At 37.9% G+C, this 19,716-nt stretch overlaps 4 protein-coding genes across 7 annotated transcripts; 2 read left to right on the forward strand and 2 right to left on the reverse strand.

The window, feature by feature from the left end:
* Positions 1-17: 17 nt before the first annotated feature.
* Positions 18-5,521, forward strand: LOC145214933 (gap junction delta-2 protein-like). Of its 2 annotated transcripts, none has more exons than XM_080083564.1 (10): positions 18-985; positions 1,111-1,263; positions 2,355-2,548; positions 2,997-3,110; positions 3,207-3,314; positions 3,475-3,600; positions 3,956-4,116; positions 4,285-4,435; positions 4,502-4,594; positions 4,769-5,521. In XM_080083564.1, exons 3-10 carry the CDS (start codon positions 2,423-2,425, stop codon positions 5,000-5,002), a joined length of 1,113 nt encoding a protein of 370 aa, XP_079939690.1. In that variant the 5' UTR covers positions 18-985; positions 1,111-1,263; positions 2,355-2,422; the 3' UTR covers positions 5,003-5,521. The 2 variants fall into 2 exon arrangements, with proteins under 2 accessions (XP_079939690.1, XP_079939691.1); XM_080083565.1 differs by having other exon boundaries at positions 2,399-2,548.
* Positions 5,517-14,349, reverse strand: LOC145214936 (glutathione S-transferase 1-like). The gene is made up of 4 exons (XM_080083569.1): positions 14,097-14,349; positions 6,225-6,360; positions 6,009-6,144; positions 5,517-5,902 (listed from the first exon to the last, which is right to left on the reverse strand). Exons 1-4 carry the CDS (start codon positions 14,339-14,341, stop codon positions 5,691-5,693), a joined length of 729 nt encoding a protein of 242 aa, XP_079939695.1. The 5' UTR covers positions 14,342-14,349; the 3' UTR covers positions 5,517-5,690.
* On the forward strand, positions 6,985-13,854 carry LOC145214931 (sterile alpha motif domain-containing protein 3-like). Of its 3 annotated transcripts, none has more exons than XM_080083561.1 (9): positions 6,988-7,505; positions 11,752-11,964; positions 12,090-12,330; positions 12,404-12,494; positions 12,551-12,688; positions 12,808-13,002; positions 13,081-13,216; positions 13,337-13,413; positions 13,550-13,854. In XM_080083561.1, exons 2-9 carry the CDS (start codon positions 11,766-11,768, stop codon positions 13,796-13,798), a joined length of 1,326 nt encoding a protein of 441 aa, XP_079939687.1. In that variant the 5' UTR covers positions 6,988-7,505; positions 11,752-11,765; the 3' UTR covers positions 13,799-13,854. The 3 variants fall into 3 exon arrangements, with proteins under 3 accessions (XP_079939689.1, XP_079939687.1, XP_079939688.1); XM_080083562.1 differs by having other exon boundaries at positions 6,990-7,505; positions 12,090-12,189; XM_080083563.1 differs by lacking the exon at positions 13,337-13,413 and having other exon boundaries at positions 6,985-7,505; positions 13,550-13,574.
* A 1,188-nt stretch (positions 14,350-15,537) lies between the features above and the next one.
* Positions 15,538-18,731, reverse strand: LOC145213164 (glutathione S-transferase D7-like). Its single transcript, XM_080081397.1, has 7 exons — positions 18,395-18,731; positions 18,188-18,332; positions 17,965-18,106; positions 17,602-17,794; positions 16,289-16,433; positions 16,021-16,159; positions 15,538-15,904 (listed from the first exon to the last, which is right to left on the reverse strand). Exons 1-7 carry the CDS (start codon positions 18,592-18,594, stop codon positions 15,711-15,713), a joined length of 1,158 nt encoding a protein of 385 aa, XP_079937523.1. The 5' UTR covers positions 18,595-18,731; the 3' UTR covers positions 15,538-15,710.
* Positions 18,732-19,716: the final 985 nt, after the last annotated feature.

Consider the following 19,716-nt stretch of genomic DNA (forward strand, 5'->3'; position numbering starts at 1 on the left):
TACGTTAGAAGGGTTACCATTGTTAGACCTATATTTAAAACCTAGAGACTTTTAATTACTCATTCCATCTTTCCACAAGCCCAGCCCAATTTCAACCAGTCACATCTTCGCTCGGCTGGGCGTAATATGCAAGTGTGTGGCAACGAGTTTTGGTGTGGTAAGTGAGGCCCCACATCGTAGCCTCGCCAATCGTGCTGTTTCGAGTTTGTGTTCAAGCAGAGCATCCATAATAAACAAGAGCTTGTCGCGATTTACATCGTCTCGTTATCGGACAACTTGGCAGAGAGATAAGAAATAATTGTCTCCCTGTGGAAGCTGTCCTGCACCTGGCCTTGGGAACGCCCGCGTTTCGCGTTTATGCCTGCTCAATGATTTACGACGTTTCCGTAGAAAATATGATGGACAGTGCGTAATTGGACACAACAATGCGTTACGTCGACAGGTTTGGGCATGGTTCAATAATGCACAAAATGTACTTTACGGCCAATCGGAGAAACGCAGTTTTAAATAAACAGCAGTATCATGTTTTAATCTACATTGTTTTGCAAAACTATGGTGTAAAATGTAAAAGTTTGTCATAGTCTCGAGTCAGAAGATGCACCGATGTGACCTATCAGTCAGACAGACAACCATGGTTAAAGAGATATCATTTGACTTGTCAAATATAATGCCAGAGAAAGATGACACCCTCAAATGCCCTTCAACCATTCACAATTCGTATTATGTTTGATGCCGCAGGCAAACATACAGATATCCAAGCCAAGTTTACGAAACGTTCATATTTGACATTTATACACACACTTTTTTGCCTTCATAGGACAAGTTCAACACACACAATTCATAAACCTTGGTAGTGACATTAGGTGCGCCGAAGATGACACAATCAACATGACGTCAAGAGAGGAAACGCACTATGAACAACGCGTTCTGCAATATCGAGATTTTTAGTTTCTTATAGTCTTCCTTAGAGCGGACAAATGTTTAGGTAAGGCGCCATTAGTGCAAAACCGTTTAAAGCAGAAAATATGTATGACTCGATCAAAACGATTATCTTATTCCAGTTTTAAATTAATTGTCGAAATGAAATTTAACGAACGATTTGTGTCTCAGATGTCGGACACGTTTACCGTTTGATCATCGACTCCAAGACTCTCACGGCCACTTGAAGTTGAACCAAGATGTTCAGAAAAGAGAAACTAGTCCAACTTGACCGCAAAACCTTATCAAGTGATGCGATCTTTAGCCCACGGCGAGGCAAAAAAGGTAATTATAATGTGCGTCAATGTGACTGATATTCGCTGTAAACCTATACGTTCAAGTGCAGTTATGAGCGTCGTTAATACAAGGCCTCAGGGCGCGTCCGCAGCCAGTTCTTTGTGTCTGACGAACAACTTGGCGAGTATATCGAGCTTAAACCGAGATGGGAGGCTTGCTGCTTCACAGCGCGATTGGCATCAAGAGATAGTGTATGTTTGTTGTGTAGTGTTACCGGGCTGCTTCAGGCAGGAGTGTGTACTATACTGCCGGTGATTCGCTAATTTTAGATCCCAGACGATGGAGGCCAGCAGATAAGCAATCATGTTCTTCCCAGTTTATGTGCTGGAAAAGTAGATTTATATCGTTATCTAGAAAGTGTTTTAAAGTGACTTCACAGATTAAGAGCATTGATCAAGATAAAGCTAATTCGAGATGTATTACGATTCAGTATTATCGGGAAGGGATGTCAGACAATAGCAAGAGATTCAGAACATGTTTGCTTTCTTGGCTCTGATAAACCACTAAATGATGCAAATACTAACTAACGCTTCCGTTTCAAGATCAATCAGTCCAATTCTTAGTTAAACATATACAAATTGTTGTATTTCTACATGGCCACAAAGTATTCCACTGCAACCTCATTGTATTTGTTTTATATTATTTCAATTGGTATTGAAACGCTCTTTTATTCAATATAACTTGCCCTACAATGAAAAGTTGACGCGGCGCAATTGTTCATGAAGCACCAAGATTGCTGGTTTTGTGAAAAAAAGTAACTAACTTGATGTTTAAACTTCTTTCAAATGTGTTGTAAACGTGCCGTGTGAACTTTTCATTGTTGGGCAAGTCATATTGAATAAAAGAGCGTTTCAATACCGGTTGAAATAATAACCCGCCGGCACGAAACAAGTGTCTTGAATCGGTAAAGGTGTTTTGAAACGTCGCCTTTGTGTATCTGTTTTCATTTGACCTAAGTCAACATAATCATTTGTCATTTCATTAATAAGGTTTCACTAAGTAATGCTCGACACATTTTGTTTGTTACCACCTGCGTTTTTCTGTAAGTCTCTGACAGCATACAAATGTTTTTGTTGCAGAACTTTGCTTTGTGATAAGTCTGCGTTAAAATTTTATTTCATAGTGGAAGCGATAAACAACCAGCAAAATGAGTTGGGCTTTGTTAGAAAAGATGCTTTCCGAGGTGGCAACCCATTCCACACTCTTAGGAAAGTATTGGTTTTCATTTCTGTTCATATTTCGTGTCATCGTGGTCCTCAGCGTCGGTGACAAGGTACGTGCTGTGACTGTATAATTTTAAGGATCTACAACGCGCATTTTGAAGTTTAAAAATGCTCTGTAACTATACAAGTTTGCGGTATTTACAAAATCGTGTTCATCCTTGTTTTATACAAACAATAAATGCCCAACACGTTATCGCCGCTTGTAGAAACGATACTTTGATTTTAGTTTTTGTAAACGACATTTTAATAAATAAATGACCTTATTTCAATCATCACTGTTAATCAAAATACGAGGAACCAAAATTGTGAGCCATTCCTATCCGTTTCTATTTATCAACGCGAAAAGACCAAAATGGCGGACAAAAGGTCGCAGACGGATTTGGGAAAAACCATTTAATATGAAATCAAATCTGTCCGTTAAAAGTGTAGTCTGAATCTGTTGCTGATGGTAGAGGGAGTGTTTTAATTATGTGTACAAACGATTTGTTGTGTCTTCAGGTGTACGGCGATGAACAGTCTAAATTCGTATGCAATACGTTACAACCCGGTTGCGACAATATTTGTTTCAACCAGTTCAGTCCAATATCCCACATCCGATTTTGGGCGATGCAGGTATGATCGCATAAACATTGTGGTTTACACATATTCTGTGGTAAAATTCGTATTGAAATTGATTGATTTCATTCCAGCTGAGTTTGTTTTATGTAGATTTTACTGGTGTGTCTCCCAAGTATCGTGTTTATCGTGTGGGCGATGCACGCGCTTAATATCGCTAAAGAAAAACGGGAAAAACTTGAGAAGGAACAACAACAGGCCGTAAGTACACAAGCAATTGAATAAATTTACCCATTGATTTAACACCTTGCTTTTTCAAGTACTCATGTTTGGCAAGTAACAGATCCATGACTAAAATTTCATGTATTGCTACAGGACGGGATTAAACAAAGCACTTTGTTTTATCATGTTTTCGCCACAGGATGCCGCTACTGAGCCATTGGCCCGGGATCCCGAAATGAGAACGAATTTACGGCAAAGATATCCGGATGCGCCACCCAAGTACAACGGCATCGAGCATTCCAATGAGAAAAAGTCTGAATCGAAGGTTCGTGTTTGTTTATTACACCTAGCCCCAGTTTGCGTCAAAATATTGGGCTGCGGTGTTGGCAACATGTAACACGGGAGAAGAGAACGAATGAGGTTTACATACAAACCTACTTTAAACAAGCGCTCACTTATTTGTTGTGGGTCGTCAATTGATTTTTGACCACTAATTTAAAGATTAATGACTCTGTTTGTTTGGTGGATACAAAATCATGGACTGTACTTAAACACCAGTTTGATGATACTATCAATTTTCCTAATTTTTGAAAAGATAAGAAAATTAATTTGTTATTTACACAAAAAGGGTGTATTGGTGCTTAATGTTTTTTTCTTCACAATTTATTTAAATGTGTCAGGATGAAAAATCGGAAAAGAAAAAGAAAAATCGGAAGAGGAGCAGCCGACGAAACACGGAGGCCGAATACAACAATGTCCCAGTGGCTGAGGTTATTCCAATGCGTTCAGTGATGCCTGCACCTGAAACTAAGAAAGTCAAAGATCCACCCATCTTGGCCGCGTAAGTCATGTAAAGAAATACTGTAATTTCGTACTGCTCAGTAATGGGCATTTTTGGCTTGGGAGATTTTGTGCTTTCTGTTCAGAAGTTGTTTGAAATTTCAAAATTTTACAGTACTTCGAATTTTGAAGTTTGAAATTAATATTATTGTTGCGTCTTATTCCACAGATACGTAACGCACATCGTGTTTCGCATGGGCATAGAGGCATCATTCATCGCCCTGCAGTACATTTTATTCCAGTTTTACGTACCAGAGATGTACAGGTGCGAGGGTTACCCATGTCCACAGAGGGTGGAGTGTTTTGTGTCAAGGCCCATGGTAACATAATAAAACATATTTGTCTGTTGAAAGTATATTTCGTTCATTTAATTTGTTGTTTCACAGGAAAAGAACATATTTCTGTATTTTATGTATGTCATCTCATCCATCTGTCTTTTCATGGACTTCTTGGAACTGAAGTATTTCGGTTTTAGAAAGGTAGGCTGCTTTTTTTACAAGCTAAACGTGTTTGATGTTTTTTTTCGATGACGAGTTTCAAATTCCACGACAATATTTCAATAGTGTTCCTTTGATATACATCATAAAATTACACCTAAATGATCAGCGCCTTTGTAGTCAGGATAAAAATTCAACACTTTATATTTAACCTAGATTCGTCAGTTGTTCCGACGAAAGAACAACAAACACGGTGAGGACTATTTGTCGGCCTTTGAGAGCCGCTGGCACCGCGATCCTGTCCTTGCCGGTCGATTCCAAATGGCCGGACGTGGCTACGGTCTCAGACGCCACAGGGACATGAGCATTACTGATCCGGAAAATGACCAAGACGACAATGACGCCTACAACTCTGTTGAAACGTCTGACGATGGCAGTGGATTCGAATGAAAATGTTTTATTTATGTGAGAATTATTTTTACTAAACATACGAGGTACGTAGTTGCAATTGTCTGCTATGCCATGTACATTGAGCTGTTGCAAGAGAAAAAAATGAATTGGATTCTGTTTGCAAAATTTGGGTGTTGTATTACGAGTTCGTGCTGTACATATCAACTGTGCCAAATGCATTTTCGCCTTACGTTATAGCTGCGCATTTGCACAAAACCCTGAAACACTACGAGACGGCTGACACACCATAAAACTATAGTTTTATTGCAGAGACATTTTTTTGGTTTTTGCGTTTCTGTGTGATATGTGGTTTTATTTGTAGGTTTTCTTTGTGCCTTATTGTGAAAACAAATGCACCACATATTTTTGTACATAACCTTATTTTTTCGCTGGCACGAAACGAACGCAATGTACACAAAGTGTTTGAACAAATTCGCAGTCATTCCGTTCAAAATAAGTATTCTTTAAAAATGCATTACTTTGCCGCAAATAAATTGGGCATGTTGCTCTTTGCTGCCACTAGTTGTGAAAAAACGTTTGACAAAAAATTGTGTAGATCATATTTGGAGAAAGAAAGAATAGTAGAATTTGTTGAACGAATGGGTTGACGACGCACTGAATAGAAAACGAGGTAGCAGCTAGTGTTGAGAACAAAATGTTGTCAAATCATGGGATTAACATAGACATTTTAGTCATCCTTTTTAACCTTTTGATCGTTGTTAAAACATTGTCCTTTGGTCTCGTACATTTTTGTCATAGTTTCCAAACCTTTCTTGTTGCACTCGTCAAAATAGGGCAGAGCTTTTATTTTGTCGAGCCAAGCAGCTGTTTTCGGAAATTCAGGAGCGATGTCGAAACCAGCAATTTCCAACATAGACATTGGAGAGGACAAGAAGAAGTCTAAAATATATCATTAAAACGGCAAAAATCAAACGTCAACAAAGACCAGATATCCCTGTGTATGTTACTGTTTGTTAATTTAATTCGATCTCAAACTTTAGTTAACCTGCGATAGTCACGTGATCGGCTGCAGTAAACTCTCTGTCTGTCAAGTATCCTTCAATGAATCCCAATGCTCGTTTTGCAACAGTCACGTTTTCTTTCTTAATTTTGCCTCCGAAAAAGACAACACCAACAAAGTTCTGCAGACAAAAGTAGGTCATGTAAAATATCAAGTAATATCGTATTTGTCACAAAAGTACGCTATGAAAACGATTCTTACCACGTATTCTTGGATCATATCCACAACATTTTCGCTGACGTAAAGCAGTTGGTCAACTGTTCCCCGCTTTTCAGGTTGGGATGGGTACAAATGATCACCACTGAATTTGTTGCAAAGATAAGCCGCAATTGCTCGGCTGTTCATAAAAAATATTTTTGCTTTTCAACACCGAACAAAAGTTCATCTATGTCAGTAGTTCTCAAACTGTGCGTCGTTTCAATTTTTCAAGGGCGTTAACTTTTATTTGCTGATGCGTAGCAACTCCAGAAAACTTTTCCAGAGGCGTCGCAACAAAAACAAGTTTGAGAACCACTGATCTATGTGAATGTGTGTACTATAGTACACTGTAAATTCAAATGGTGGAAAACAAAGGGTGGGGAAAATAAAAGGTGGTATGATCCACCAATTGGGGTGGTACAGCTTAAAAGGTGTAATTTCACACCATTTTAAGATCAAATTTCCACCCGTCCTGTGGTATTGGTGTAAATACCAACCCTCAGTTTTCACTAGGGTGGGTATATGCGCAAAGGTATTTTAAAAGACGCGGTAACACATTGCTAATCGTTCGAAACAATTTGGGTACTGCAATAACTTGCGATTAGGCGGTCAATACGGGATTTAGACCATTTGGTGCTAGGATTTCTCTTCCGTTTTCATTGTGGTCAAGGTTTAGAAATCTGTTCAAGCCGTGGAAAAACGACATTGGAGGTTTGGTTTGACGATTAAACCAGGTAGTTTTTTTTTGTATTTGAACAACGCATCTTTTTACAACAAACCTTCCTATATCTGCAGCCTATGTAACGTAAATTGAAAAGTTTTTCAGAAGTTTAATGCAGATGTTAGTATCCTCTAATTTGCAGCAATGTATGGCAGTCGCGACTTAGAACTGTAGCCACACGAGCTTGTGGCTTTTAAAAAAACAAACATGCACATTTATCATTCTGGATCTCATCAACGCACGCTACAAATCATAATATTAGGCGTAGACAAAAAATAGTAGAAATAGGAGTATAATTAAAATGAACCAAAATATCACGGGTGAAAAAGTTTTCGTGGTTAGTGAAGCTTTAGCAACACAGCAAGATGTAGATTGACGCATAACAATCCCCATTGTTACATCAGACATAGTTCTGGGATCGCCCAGGCTGAGTTGCAGGGGCATGTTTGTTTTATTATGACGTTTGCGGTAAGCCACACCCAGAGTTCAGCTTGCGCAGAAGCCACGTTTTGTGCCGATTTGGAGGATTTGGAGTTTGAATGCTGATCGGAAACAGTTTGAAGGTTTGTTGGTTAAACTTTTTGTTTACCTTGCAAACTGACCAGTAACTGGATGCACATTAAAGTTTTCAATATGTATGGAGTTGCGTAGTAGACCTGTGTATCTCTAACCTATTTTATTGCGTGACGAAGTCAACCTTGTTTAGAAAAAAATGGCCCACTTTCTCATCAGCATGGCTAGTAGGTCTTGATAATTGGCACATCAGCACTTTACAAACTACTATATGGCCCACAAGCAAATTAGTTAAGAAACACTGGTGCAGACAATACCGTACTGCTTGTTCATTAGTTTGTGGTTTATTTCATGTGCACTTGGTAATTGTTGGTTTTGTGGATTGGTTGTGTTTAAGTAAAAAATGCCTTTATCTGTGTTAAAATTATCTGTAACAGCAATATAGATTCAACCTGTAGGTTGGTTAGAAGTGAGTTGTGTATGTTGTTTTTCTTGCAACTGATAAAGTATGTACATTTGAAGACAAATCTCGGATCAAAATAAAAAACAATGGAAGCTGGAATTTTATGTCCACATGAAACATGTGTTTGCCAATGTATTTCCAAAAAAAAACTCCTTCAACATTTAAGAAATGAACATCCTCATGTGACTGTGTTGCCATTGTGTTGCAAAATCAACTTTTGCTCCAGAAAGTATTCTTCACTCCGCAGCTATGAAAAACATCTTGAGAGAGCCCACCAAGACATGCTCTCAAGTTTTCTTGAAACTTCGGTAGAAAGTTGTGTGCCCAATGATTGTATGTTTACATCGGAACAATCGCCTAGTGACAGTTTGTCAGTAATTCAACACCCTAGGGAATCAGAATCTGATTTTGTTGATAACTTTGTTCGTTTAATACTAAAAAGCCGGGAGAAATATGCACTGCCAAAAAGTGTATTTCAATACATTATGAATGATATGGTCTCTTTGTTTTCTCTATTTCATAAGGATGTTCTTGAAGCTACCAATAATTCAGGTTCTCAAATTGATTCTCCAAATTACCTTCTGGATAGAGAATTTTTACCTACACTGTGGGATAAGTTATCAATTGATAAGAATTTCATAGACTATTGTAAAGGGATGGGTTTGGTAGAGTCTGTTAAAATCCAATTGCTGGGAGGAAAATCGTACCAGTATGTACCAATTTTAAACACTTTGAAGCAATACCTAAAGCACAAAGATGTAATGGATAAAGTGCAGACTGTATGTCCGAATTCTACATGTGTCTTATCAGATTTTACCTCGGGGGTCTTTTTTTAAAGAACATAATTACTTTAAAGGGAATCGGCTGCATTTGCGGTTACATTTGTATTGTGATGAAATAGAAGTTTGCAATCCTCTCGGTTCATCAAAAAAAAAGAATAAATTATTGTGCTTTTATTTTAATGTTGGCAACATTGGTGTTAAGCACCTATCTTCCTTAAAAAGTATTTTTCTTCTGTTGGTTGTAAACTCTTGTTATATTTCTGAATTTGGGTATCATGAATAGGGATGTTCAAAGTAGAATAATTGGGTATTCTAGAATAATTGATGCGAATCTAGAATATCGAATCCAATTCTTATATTATTTATATTTGACAACAACTAAAGTAGACCAGTTTAATACCTTATAAAACATATTTTTCATTCATAATGTAAAAAAAGAACTAACCAAAACACAGCAAAAACACTGGAAAAAAACTTTGCACAACTGCATTGAAACTGAATGACCCAAAATCCACTAAACCAGAAAATTAGCATAAGTTTAAAATTAATTATAACAATTTTATTTAGTGATTATTATTGTCTCAGTAGAATTAACTGTGTTGTAAGCATGCTGTGGTAATTTGATTTGTATGGTGGTAGAGGACTGACATAGACTCCCTAGCGCACAAATATATAACGTTTGTTAACCTAAAACAACTGCAAAAAACGGCACCCTAGCAAACAAAGTTGGGACATTAGGTGATAAAATTTCAAATTTCAATTAAACTACCAGCAATTTTGCACTACAAAATGTGAGCTTTGCAGCGTTTACTCACAACATTTTTATGTTTGTATGGAGTTAAGAAATGATGCAAACGTCATATGTTTGAGGATTCCATCAATGTTTTTGCGATATTAACAGACAATCCCATGCTTCCAATCGCTGCCTAACGCCATGATCGTTAAATGTTTTTTGTTGTCAAAGTCGGAAACAGTTCGATGCTGGTAAGACGTTGCAAAAAGTCGCCGTTATGTCATTTAATGGCATAAACGTAATCACGTGATCAGATGGGTAACGAGTGCGCTAATCGTTAAATATGCCTCCAACGCACAACCGTCGTCATGGCGTTGTTATAGCGACTCGTGACTTGGCGTTATAACGTTGTATAGCGCTCACTGATTTGACAGCGACGAGGCACTTGTCGTCTTTTGCAACTGGTGCAATGACCGGGCGTCGACGTAAAAACGTAACGCATGTGTTTACATATTTACCAACGACGAGAGCACACATTTATATCGGTTCCAATTACCCGATATAAATGGCAAAAATGGATTCGAATCTAACTGGATTCGAATCCAAAGGATTCGTTATTCTACTTTGAACATCCCTAATCATGAATTACTATCTCCACTTATTCATGACTTAAAAATTCTTGAAAATGATGGCTTATTTGTCACAGCCAGTAATGGCCAGGAGGTGATCGAACATCAGGTTTTTGGATCAGTTGCTGTTTTGTCTGCTGACAACTTAGCTGCTCATGATGTTGGTGGATTTTCGAGATGTTTTAGTAGTGGTCGTATTTGTAGATTTTGTATGTGCAGTTATTCTCAGATTAAATGCATGTTCTCAGAAAAACATTGTACTATGCGTAACATACATCTTCACAACATCCAAATAGCTGATGTTCAACATGACCCGTCTCTGCAGCGAGTATATGGTGTCCGTTCTGAATGTCCATTCAATGAACTTGTTGGTTTCCATGCAACAACCTCTCTTCCTCCTGATTTGATGCACGACTGTTTGGAAGGGGTTGTTCCACTGACAATGAGAGCTTTATTTAAATCCTTTTCAAATTCAAGGCTGTGTTCAGTCAATAAGATAAATAGTTTAATTAGGCAGTTTCCATTTGGACTGTCAGACCAAAACAACAAGCCAAGAAGTCTTCCATATGATGTGGTACAAAGTGATGGAAAAGTTAGGATGAGTGCAAGTGAAAATTGGTGTCTTTTCAGGTTACTTCCATTAATTGTTGGCATGAATGTTCCAAAAGGAAACGAGTACTGGGAATTATACATTTTGCTTTCTCAGATAATGGATGTTGTGTTAGCGCCAAAGATTAAAGTTGAATGGGTTGATTACTTGCAGTATTTGATTGGTGATTTCCTTTCACATTGTGCTGCTTTACAGCCTGAAATACTAGTCCCGAAGTTTCACTTCCTACTTCACTATCCAAGCATGATAAGAAAGTTTGGACCACTTCGTCATGTGTGGTGTATGAGGTTTGAGTCCTTTCATCGAAAAATTAAAGCTATTGCAACAAAATCTCACAACTTCAAAAACCTTTCTCATACTGTCACCAAGCGAATACAAATGCTTAAATGTTGGGAGCAGAGTAGTGCTGTTGGTTTGCATGAAGAAACAGATGCAACTGGTAGGCACAATGTACCTTTTTGTAGATTACCAGTCCACACAAGAGAATATCTTATATCCCAGTGGAAAGATGTGGATTTACACATATCAACAGCTCAGTCAGTTTCAGTAAATGGGTTTAATTTTGCATTGAACAATGTATGTGTGGTAGATGTTGTTGATGAGGTACCTGTTTTTGCTAAAGTAGTGGAAATTTTGTTTGTTAATGGTAATCTTGTACTATGTTGTGAATTTCTTCGAACATTCGGTTTCAACAGACATTTTCAAAGTTATGAAGTACTGGCGACTAATTCTGTATTGTTTATTGGAAAATCTCAGATAATGTATCATGCTAGTGATTTGTACAACATTGAAGACAAGCTTTTGGTGCGAATGCGGCACAAGTTATGTGGGCATTGCTGAAATCATTCTACGTATATACTAGTTATTTCCAAAGGGTGTCATAAATATTTGACAATTCTGTTTAAATGGTGATGTTATAGTGCTTTCATAAAATATGACATGCTTAATTTCCAAACATTTCTGTGAGTGATTATGTAATGTGCAAGAGCATTCTCTGAAATGTTTCGATAATAATTTTGGTTACTTTTTATCTCCTGTATAATCCTTGTTACTGGCATTGGGGTTATTTCTGTTTACAGATTTAATAGTAAATATGGAATATCATGTGACCTGTGGCGAGAGAAAGGTGATATTAAACTGCTTATCAAAACTGGATGTGACCAATCAAATTGAGGCTAGATTCAGTATCACCCGTCCGTTCTCAATTCAGCTTTACTCACAAACGTTTAATGACTGGGTGGATGTAGATAATCTAACAGATTTGCCAGAAAGTGGCAAACTTCTTGTCAAAGGTATTTGCATGTAATACAATACACCAGTTAACGTTTTACACTCATGTTGATTGTGACAATATGTCTTAATGTTGTTTGTATTTGTACATTTTTGGCTTAGAAATATGCAATTAAATAATTTTCAGATTGTTTACCGGAGATACAAAATGATTATGAGACTGCAACACATCCTTCATCCTCATCTTCACTTTCCACTACATCCCCCTCAGTAGAAACTGATGGATGGTTGGTTACATATAAGCTTCCAAACTTTCCAAAATACATTGGTGATGCTTTGGAAGATTGCAACTCTCCAAGCAAACTAACTAAGAAAATTAGGAGCAAAATTGTTCAACTCATCTGTGATTCAATTTCACCACATAATATGTGAGTGTGATATAGTTTGTTTGGAAATAGCTTGTAATATACACATTAAATATACTGTCAAAATTAATGACAGGTACCCGTCACCCTTGCAAATAAGAACAGTGTTAATGGAATTAGTAAAGGCATATCCAGTATTGCAAGATCAAAACTGTAGCAGTCCAATAGTAAGTAGGTGTGAGATTTCTGCCCAGCACAGTATTGATTTTGGTTTGGTTTGTAGAGCACATGGGTTTGTAGTTTGCGACAGAGATTTAAAGACATAAGAAGACCGCTTCATTCAGATGTGCAAATTGCTGCCATGAAAATAAAGTATGGCGGTCGAGAAAGGCAGGGTTCTTCAAAGAGGTTGTTTGAAGATGTGAGTATATAGATATGTTTATTAAGAGTATTCTAGGTTTAGCCAGTTAGATAGGTTCAGTTTCAGTTAATCACCAAAACTAAAGTTATGTTCCAAATTGTGTGTTTGCATACTTTAAGAGTTTTGAAGATGAGGAATCCGTTGCACTGCATTCTAAAATAGCACGATTGGAGCTGGCCAAACCACATCCAAATCATGATTTAATAGAAGACCGCCATAAGCGTACATTCGAGTTTCGGAGAAATATCATTGCAAAAGGTGCAGCAAGTAATGACATTTTAGACCAGTTTCCAACACTTCGTGAAATCAATTTGGTAGGTGGATTTTTTCACATTATATTTAATGTAACCATTTTACTTAAATTGGAATGTCCAGTGATTTGTCTGTTTCAGATATTTTTGGAAACAAAATTGATTCTTAAAGTAGATGTATTGCAAACATTCATGGACAAATTTGGTGACCAAAAAATGCTGCAGAGACTGGAGAATCTTATTAAACCTAATCATAATCACCAAGTACATTTCACAGGTATCTATTAGTTTAAATTTCATGTTTTAAGATATGTGTACTGTTTAAGCCAATGGGTGATGTACTAAGTATTATTTTTGCTTGTGCCCTACATTGTAACAATTGACTGTTGTTTTTTAGGAAGGATGGAAAAAGTTCTATTGCTTTGGCCAACTATCTTAAAAGAAAACAGTGCATTTTATTTCACAACAATCAAGGTAGTTACATTTATTTATTTTTGTTCAATGAGACAGTAAAAAATGTTTTAAACAGTATTGTTAAATTATAATTGACTCTGAAATGATGCTAGTTTGCACAAATGCTGTGGGTTATAACTTGTTTCATGATATGCAGGAGGATGAAAACATGTTTCCACATGTGTTTTTCGACAAACAAGAATACTCGGTGTTTGTTGATGGAAAGAAGTTATGTGTTGCACCTAATTTGCCACAAGCCGTAGTTGCAATGATCTGCAGCTATTGGGTGTTCGACATTTGCTTTCCAAAACAATTGGTCAAGTCTCTACAACTTTTCTGTTGTATTCTAAATTTACCACTGAAAAATCGTCACATTGGTGTACAGCGTGTTTTAAACAAGCTGTAAGCATGCAAATTAAATTTTGTGAAACCTGTTTTGCAAATAAATTTTGTGAAACCCTGTTGTACTGGAACACTTTCGAAGGTGGAGACACCGACACCCTATGGTGGTGCAGACAGCTGAGTGGTGGTTGCCACCAAGGGGGGCAAATTCACACCTACTATGGTGGAATTCACAGGTGGAACTTACCACCTTCGTTATCTAAAGGTGGGAAGCAACTCCACCCCAGGTTGGAGTTTGTGGACCACCAATTTTGGTGTTAGTTTCCACGACTACCATTTACAGTGTACTCTTGTATATTTACCTTTCAGAAATGACATAATCTCCGTCCCTAAGACATGGCACTTTCTGTCGTGGATTTAATTGTGCAAAACCATCAGTTTTGTGTTCCTTGGTTATCAGGTCAACCGACTTCACTTCAAAATCTAACTGAAGGGCTTTTAAAACCATTTTGACACATCGGCAAGGAGGACTTGGCCCGAACGCGTACAACTCCAGAACCATGTTGTTTAATAGCAACGATATTAAACAATAAAACCCTTTTAGCATGTAAGCGTCAATCTACAAACGAATTTAAGTTTAAACTTAAGAAACTGCCCTATATTGAATATCAATGCAGTTCTTATTCACTTTCTAGTTATCTGCTTATGACTGCACATAACAATTTGTTGTGTACATCGTGCCACACAACAACACATCAACCACCAACCACAAATTAACTCTGGGAAGTGGGAATACAGTAGAGGAGGCCACCGCTTTTATCTGTGCAGATCTCACTTAGCTATTGCACCACTCTGGTCCAACAAGGTGCCTTAACGTGAGCTGTACGTTTCGCTTCATTGATTGCCGCAGGCTGGTGCTATGCAGTTTGCAGAAGTCTTTTACTGACGGACAAAAGCAAAATAATCAGCAAGATAATTAAAGGGCAAATAACACGTTTGTATACATGCAGTTGTCATAGTAACAGTTAGCAGCGATTCTGCCAAATGTGGAGATTAAGAAGTTGGGCAAGTTTGTCATTTGTCACGACACTTTGATTGCACCACAAACGGAAACCATGGCAAGCCGAGGATACGGCTGGCAGCATTTTCCAATAGGAGGGTTTCATTCTGAACTCTCAAGTTACGTTAGTGCAGAGGAGTGAATGGTTTCCTAGTTTCTACCGCCATTTACTCAGTTTGGTTTATAATATGGTTTTGAAACGTAAAACTGTTGATAAGGAGGAAAGTATTTCCACTTATCATATTTGAATTGGTTAAGTGACCTGTGAACTCCATATAAGTCATGCTCGACTAGCAAGAAATCGCAAATATCTTTTTTTTTAAATCCAACACTAACGGTGTTATTTCGTGTTTTAAATCCAATTAGGCCAATTTAACGCGAGGAATGATAGTTGGTTGGCATATAAAGTGTCTTACCACTTTCATTTTCTTGCTTATTATGGATGTACACATATTTTTATTGCCTTTTGTACACTGAAAAGCCACGCTGAAGCTTGCACCCAATAATGATAACATTTTTTTACGACAGTGTTTACAAACGGAAATTGTGAAGTTAACGTGTGTTAAAAAACTCACACACCATTGATTAAACTAGGGGTTGTTTCTCTAACAAAAACTAATCAAATCGTTCTACTTTATGGTAGCGAAAGGTGTTCACAAATACCAGGTAGCTGTAAAAGAAAAGCTAATTGTGTTTGTGTTTGCAAAAGAAAGCCGTTGTGAACCGATATGTACATTGACAGTATAACAACCACCGAAACGGAATTGGACTGACAAACTGTGTGAACTTTCGCACAGTAGTGACAAAGCAGTTCATGACACGTTTTGTCGAGTCATTGTGCAGAAACTCATAATTGTCGTGCATAAACCGAACAATCAGTTTTACTTGAGTCCAACTCACAAATGAAGGATAATAATCATTTCTTCCCCTTGTTCTTTTCAATACACGAATTGTAAAAACTCTCTATTTGCTTCAAACCCTCTGCGTTGCATTGATCAAAGTACATTAGGCTTTCAATCTTCTTCAGCCAAGCAACAGTTTTCGGATAATTTCCATAATCGTCGAAACCAGTCATTGGTAACATAAGTAGCGGAGATGACATGAAGAAATCTAAACATTACACACACTATTAACAAAACCAACAACACAGAATTTCATTAAACAGGCATCTTAAAAATATACTTTATTTCTGCAAAATGCGAAATTTTGACCCCATCCAACCTTACCTGCCAGTGTGAGGTGATCGGTTGCAGTAAATTCGTTTTTTGACAAAAAATATTCATACATAGCCAGTTCTTTGTTAAGTTCAGGTAGTTTTTTCTCATTTTGACAAAATTTGCTGCCGAAAACTACGTTCGCGACATTCTGAAAAACAAACTGTTGTCGTCAGTAAAAATACAAAGTTGGCCCATAGACTCATTAGTCTCTGCTGGTTTGTCTATGTCATATGGCATGTAAACTCCACTCTTGCATTGAATGAACAAATAGGCCTACCGCGTAAGCAAGAAATACGTCGTAGGTATTTTCACTGAGGTAGAGAAGCTGATCCACCTTTGCACGAATTTTAGGATCTTTTGGATAAAGTGCTGTGGGTGAATCTTTCTCGTACATATTGCAAATATAGGTACTGATGGCTCGACTAAAAATCACAACCCAAATTTTATGTTCCTTAACAGTGTTAATGTCCAGACCATAAGTTCGGTCCTTGATGTACGATTCTGGTCGATTTGGCTTGGTGTTTGGGCAATTTATTACTGTTAGTTTTTTCCGCAGTGCAGTTTACAAAAAGTGCAGTTACGGGGTGCTGTGTTATAAGCTCACAATGTAGTTTGTCACGGTGTGCTAGGCCTGAAAGGGCTTAGAACCAAACCAGACTAGAGTATTTCGTTCGCCGAAGCGTACAAGGTTGGTAAAAATCCAACCAGCAAATGGATTGGAAACACAAATGAAACTTTAGCAACACTTACCTTTCTCCGATACACAAATAGGTCAAGAGCTGTTATGCTCATAAATGCCATGCGACTTGGCGGGCTGAACGAGTTGTAGAAAAAGTCGATACCCATGATTTACTGCAGGTGACTAATAGACCTAATTTACAGCACCTAACAACACAAAAATGAAATGTGGAATTTTTCATTTTCCTCCACATTTTTTACAGTTGGTTTCCGTTTGTGCGCCGCTTGTCTCAAACAATGCGTTATTGACTGTATCCTGGCGCGAAAAGTCGCTTTTTTGATAACACGTTTATTTTCAAAATCTGTTTGCTTTCTAAGAAAGTCGTCACTGTGTGCCTAAGCGTCGGACTGATGCCAGATGTATTTGCTTTACACCTATACGCCCTATAAGCTAGTTGTCCTTGCGACTAGAGGTTAAAACCCAACGTTTTTTTCGCGTCACGGTTTTAAATTACACGGCGAAATGAATGACAGACTTTTCCACTCGACGCCGAATTTTGCATCGTCATGCCACCCCAGCAGCGTTGTAAGGGCGTAACAAAACAAACTTATGATGAAGCACAATTAAAAATAGCTCTCAAAAAACGTTTTTTTACAGATGCATCTTTTAACCTCAAAATGAATAGACTTATGCCATACCATATGTCATATGTAGCAGTCATTAGGCATTTTATTGTATTTAGGATTGGTTACATATATGTGTGTACGTTTGCATATAACTAATAAATTCCATGGAAGATTATGAAACCAAACTGTAAGCAGCGAAACACACGAAAATGCTGTGTAATAATTGAAGTTCACAGACACCGTTCATTAAGTCAATATTGTCAAAAAGTCTACAAGGTAACTGATTATTTCTTTCCCTTCTTCTTTTCAATGGCTGATTTGTAGAAATCTGCCATTTTCTTTATGCCTTCCTCATTGCATGATTTAAAGTACTTCAATACTTTAATCTTTTCCAGCCACGCAACAGTCTTCGGATAATTTCCATAATCGTCGAAGTCAGTCATTGGCAACAAAAGCAGCGGAGATGCCATGAAGAAATCTAAATATTGACAACAGGAAAAGTGTTTAGGGCAGAATTAAAAAGGATATTAACATTCTCAATTTTCTAAACAATAAGACTTTAAGAAACATTTACGTCATTCAACATCTATATTTCTTATATTTAAGCTGAAAAACTTGTTTCAAAAACTCCTTAACGCACAATCTTACCGGCCAATGTAACATGATTGGCGGCCATGAATTCGTTCTCTTTCGACAGGAGACATTCATACAAAGCAAGAGTTTTGTGAAGTTCGGGCAATTTTTCCTCGTTCCACGATGGCGCTCCGCCAAATAAAACACCTCCTATAGCCTGAAACACCACACAAAATCTTAAAGTCACACAAACACAAACGGTTAGTTGACTGTAACAAAAACAGATATGTTTGCTTACGATATATTCAACAATCGCTTCGTTCGTGTTTTCGCTGAGGTACAGAAGTTGGTCCACCTTTGCGCGTGCTTTAGGGTCCTTCGGGTAGAGTGCCTCAGCCGAATCTTTCTCGTACATATTGCACAGATAGGTGCTGATGGCACGACTGAAAAATCACATAGGCTTCATTACCAACCGAGTTTTGTGGACAATAATGCAGTAGCATACCTTTCTCCCATGCACAAGTCGCCGTCAACCAAAGTGGGAATTTTTCCTCTTGGATTGAGCGACAAGAATTCTGGTTTCCTGTTTTCGCCCTGCATTAAGTTAACCTCCTTGAGATTGTGCTTCAGACCAAGAGCTGTTATTGTAGTATAAGCCATTCGGCTTGGTGGACTAAGGGCGGTAAAGTACAAGTCAATGCCCATCTTTAAACTTAGTATTCTATGTCGAAGTTAATTGCTACAAAGAACAAACTGTCAGTTACACAGGCTGTGAATAATAATTACACTATCCTTCGCTAATATCTGCTAGGCAATGCTACATATTTCCACTAACTATTTGAGCACAAGTCCCAGTCATTTTTATGTGAGCGAAGGGGTGCTTACCACAAGAGGAAGGGCGCTTACCACACCTCGACTGACTACTTTGCCGACCAAACTTTTTCTGTGTGCGCTACACATTTCTGCTTAGTCATGCCGCTCTCATTCGTGACAAGAGAGAAGAGCAGTCATGCTTGAGTGACGCTGCGCAAAGTAAACCCGCTTGAAAAGACCAATGTCATTCTGCCGTCAACTCTTGTGGCCTTCTATCTCAGTGCAGAGGAGGTATTCTACGGGTAATGCGAAGAAATAATACAACAACATCTTGATATAGTTGGATTGGACTTCATATAGTTGCTTGCCAAGAAACAATATCCCGATTAGTTCGCCTTTCTTTAGACCAGCGCTCTTTAGCCAGGGTGCATCACAATAGCCCCGATGTAAAATGAGTACGACGGGGCACACAACGTGGTTTACCTCCAGACGTTGGTGTAAAAGTTTTAGTAAGTTGCCACAGAGTATTGTAGTGTCTGTACCATTTATATAGGCTATGCCATCTTTTTGTACTCTTTAAAAATGTCACAAAACATTTGTGGTTTTCTAGCTTAACATTTTCATTTCACGACTGTACCCCGGTCAAAAGCAGGTTAATTAGTAAACCCATACCATGTGTGCATAGGATTACGGCATCAATTCTGAAGAGTGCATTTGGGAAAATAGAGCACTTATACAGGCTCTATCCGTTCACCGCAAATCTCAAGTGTAACAATATGTCAATTTATTTTCCTAGGGCAACATAATTTTTCAGTGTTGCTAACAAACCGCTTTTCCTGTGTTCGAAATTCCTACATTGCCATGCGACAACAGTTGAAATGCGTTAAACACTGACTTTATAAGAATTCGCCAGTCTGCACTTTGCCCCGGTAAGATCGTATTACGCAGTTACAGTTTGTAATAGAAGACACGAGAATTTGGGATCAAGGCATTTTGTGACACAGTGTAGAATTG

Source organism: Phallusia mammillata, chromosome 2 (assembly GCF_965637545.1).
Source record: "Phallusia mammillata chromosome 2, kaPhaMamm4.hap1.1, whole genome shotgun sequence".
Lineage (NCBI taxonomy): Eukaryota > Metazoa > Chordata > Ascidiacea > Phlebobranchia > Ascidiidae > Phallusia > Phallusia mammillata.

What these genes read in the sequence shown, in the direction of transcription:
- LOC145214933 (XM_080083564.1), top strand. Translation starts at nt 2,423, where the DNA reads ATGAGTTGGGCTTTGTTAGAAAAGATGCTTTCCGAGGTGGCAACCCAT. An exon ending in TCCGATTTTGGGCGATGCAG is followed by an intron (nt 3,111 to 3,206) that starts GTATGATCGCAT and finishes TGTTTTATGTAG; the next exon opens with ATTTTACTGGTGTGTCTCCC. An exon ending in GTTTTGTGTCAAGGCCCATG is followed by an intron (nt 4,436 to 4,501) that starts GTAACATAATAA and finishes GTTGTTTCACAG; the next exon opens with GAAAAGAACATATTTCTGTA.
- LOC145214931 (XM_080083561.1), top strand. Translation starts at nt 11,766, where the DNA reads ATGGAATATCATGTGACCTGTGGCGAGAGAAAGGTGATATTAAACTGC. An exon ending in AAAACTGTAGCAGTCCAATA is followed by an intron (nt 12,495 to 12,550) that starts GTAAGTAGGTGT and finishes TTTGGTTTGTAG; the next exon opens with AGCACATGGGTTTGTAGTTT. An exon ending in CACTTCGTGAAATCAATTTG is followed by an intron (nt 13,003 to 13,080) that starts GTAGGTGGATTT and finishes TGTCTGTTTCAG; the next exon opens with ATATTTTTGGAAACAAAATT.
- LOC145214936 (XM_080083569.1), bottom strand. Translation starts at nt 14,341, where the DNA reads ATGCTAAAAGGGTTTTATTGTTTAATATCGTTGCTATTAAACAACATG. An exon ending in ATATGATCCAAGAATACGTG is followed by an intron (nt 6,145 to 6,224) that starts GTAAGAATCGTT and finishes TTTTGTCTGCAG; the next exon opens with AACTTTGTTGGTGTTGTCTT. An exon ending in CGATCACGTGACTATCGCAG is followed by an intron (nt 5,903 to 6,008) that starts GTTAACTAAAGT and finishes GATATATTTTAG; the next exon opens with ACTTCTTCTTGTCCTCTCCA.
- LOC145213164 (XM_080081397.1), bottom strand. Translation starts at nt 18,594, where the DNA reads ATGGGCATTGACTTGTACTTTACCGCCCTTAGTCCACCAAGCCGAATG. An exon ending in GACTTGTGCATGGGAGAAAG is followed by an intron (nt 18,333 to 18,394) that starts GTATGCTACTGC and finishes GTGATTTTTCAG; the next exon opens with TCGTGCCATCAGCACCTATC. An exon ending in AAGAAGAAGGGAAAGAAATA is followed by an intron (nt 16,434 to 17,601) that starts ATCAGTTACCTT and finishes TGTGATTTTTAG; the next exon opens with TCGAGCCATCAGTACCTATA.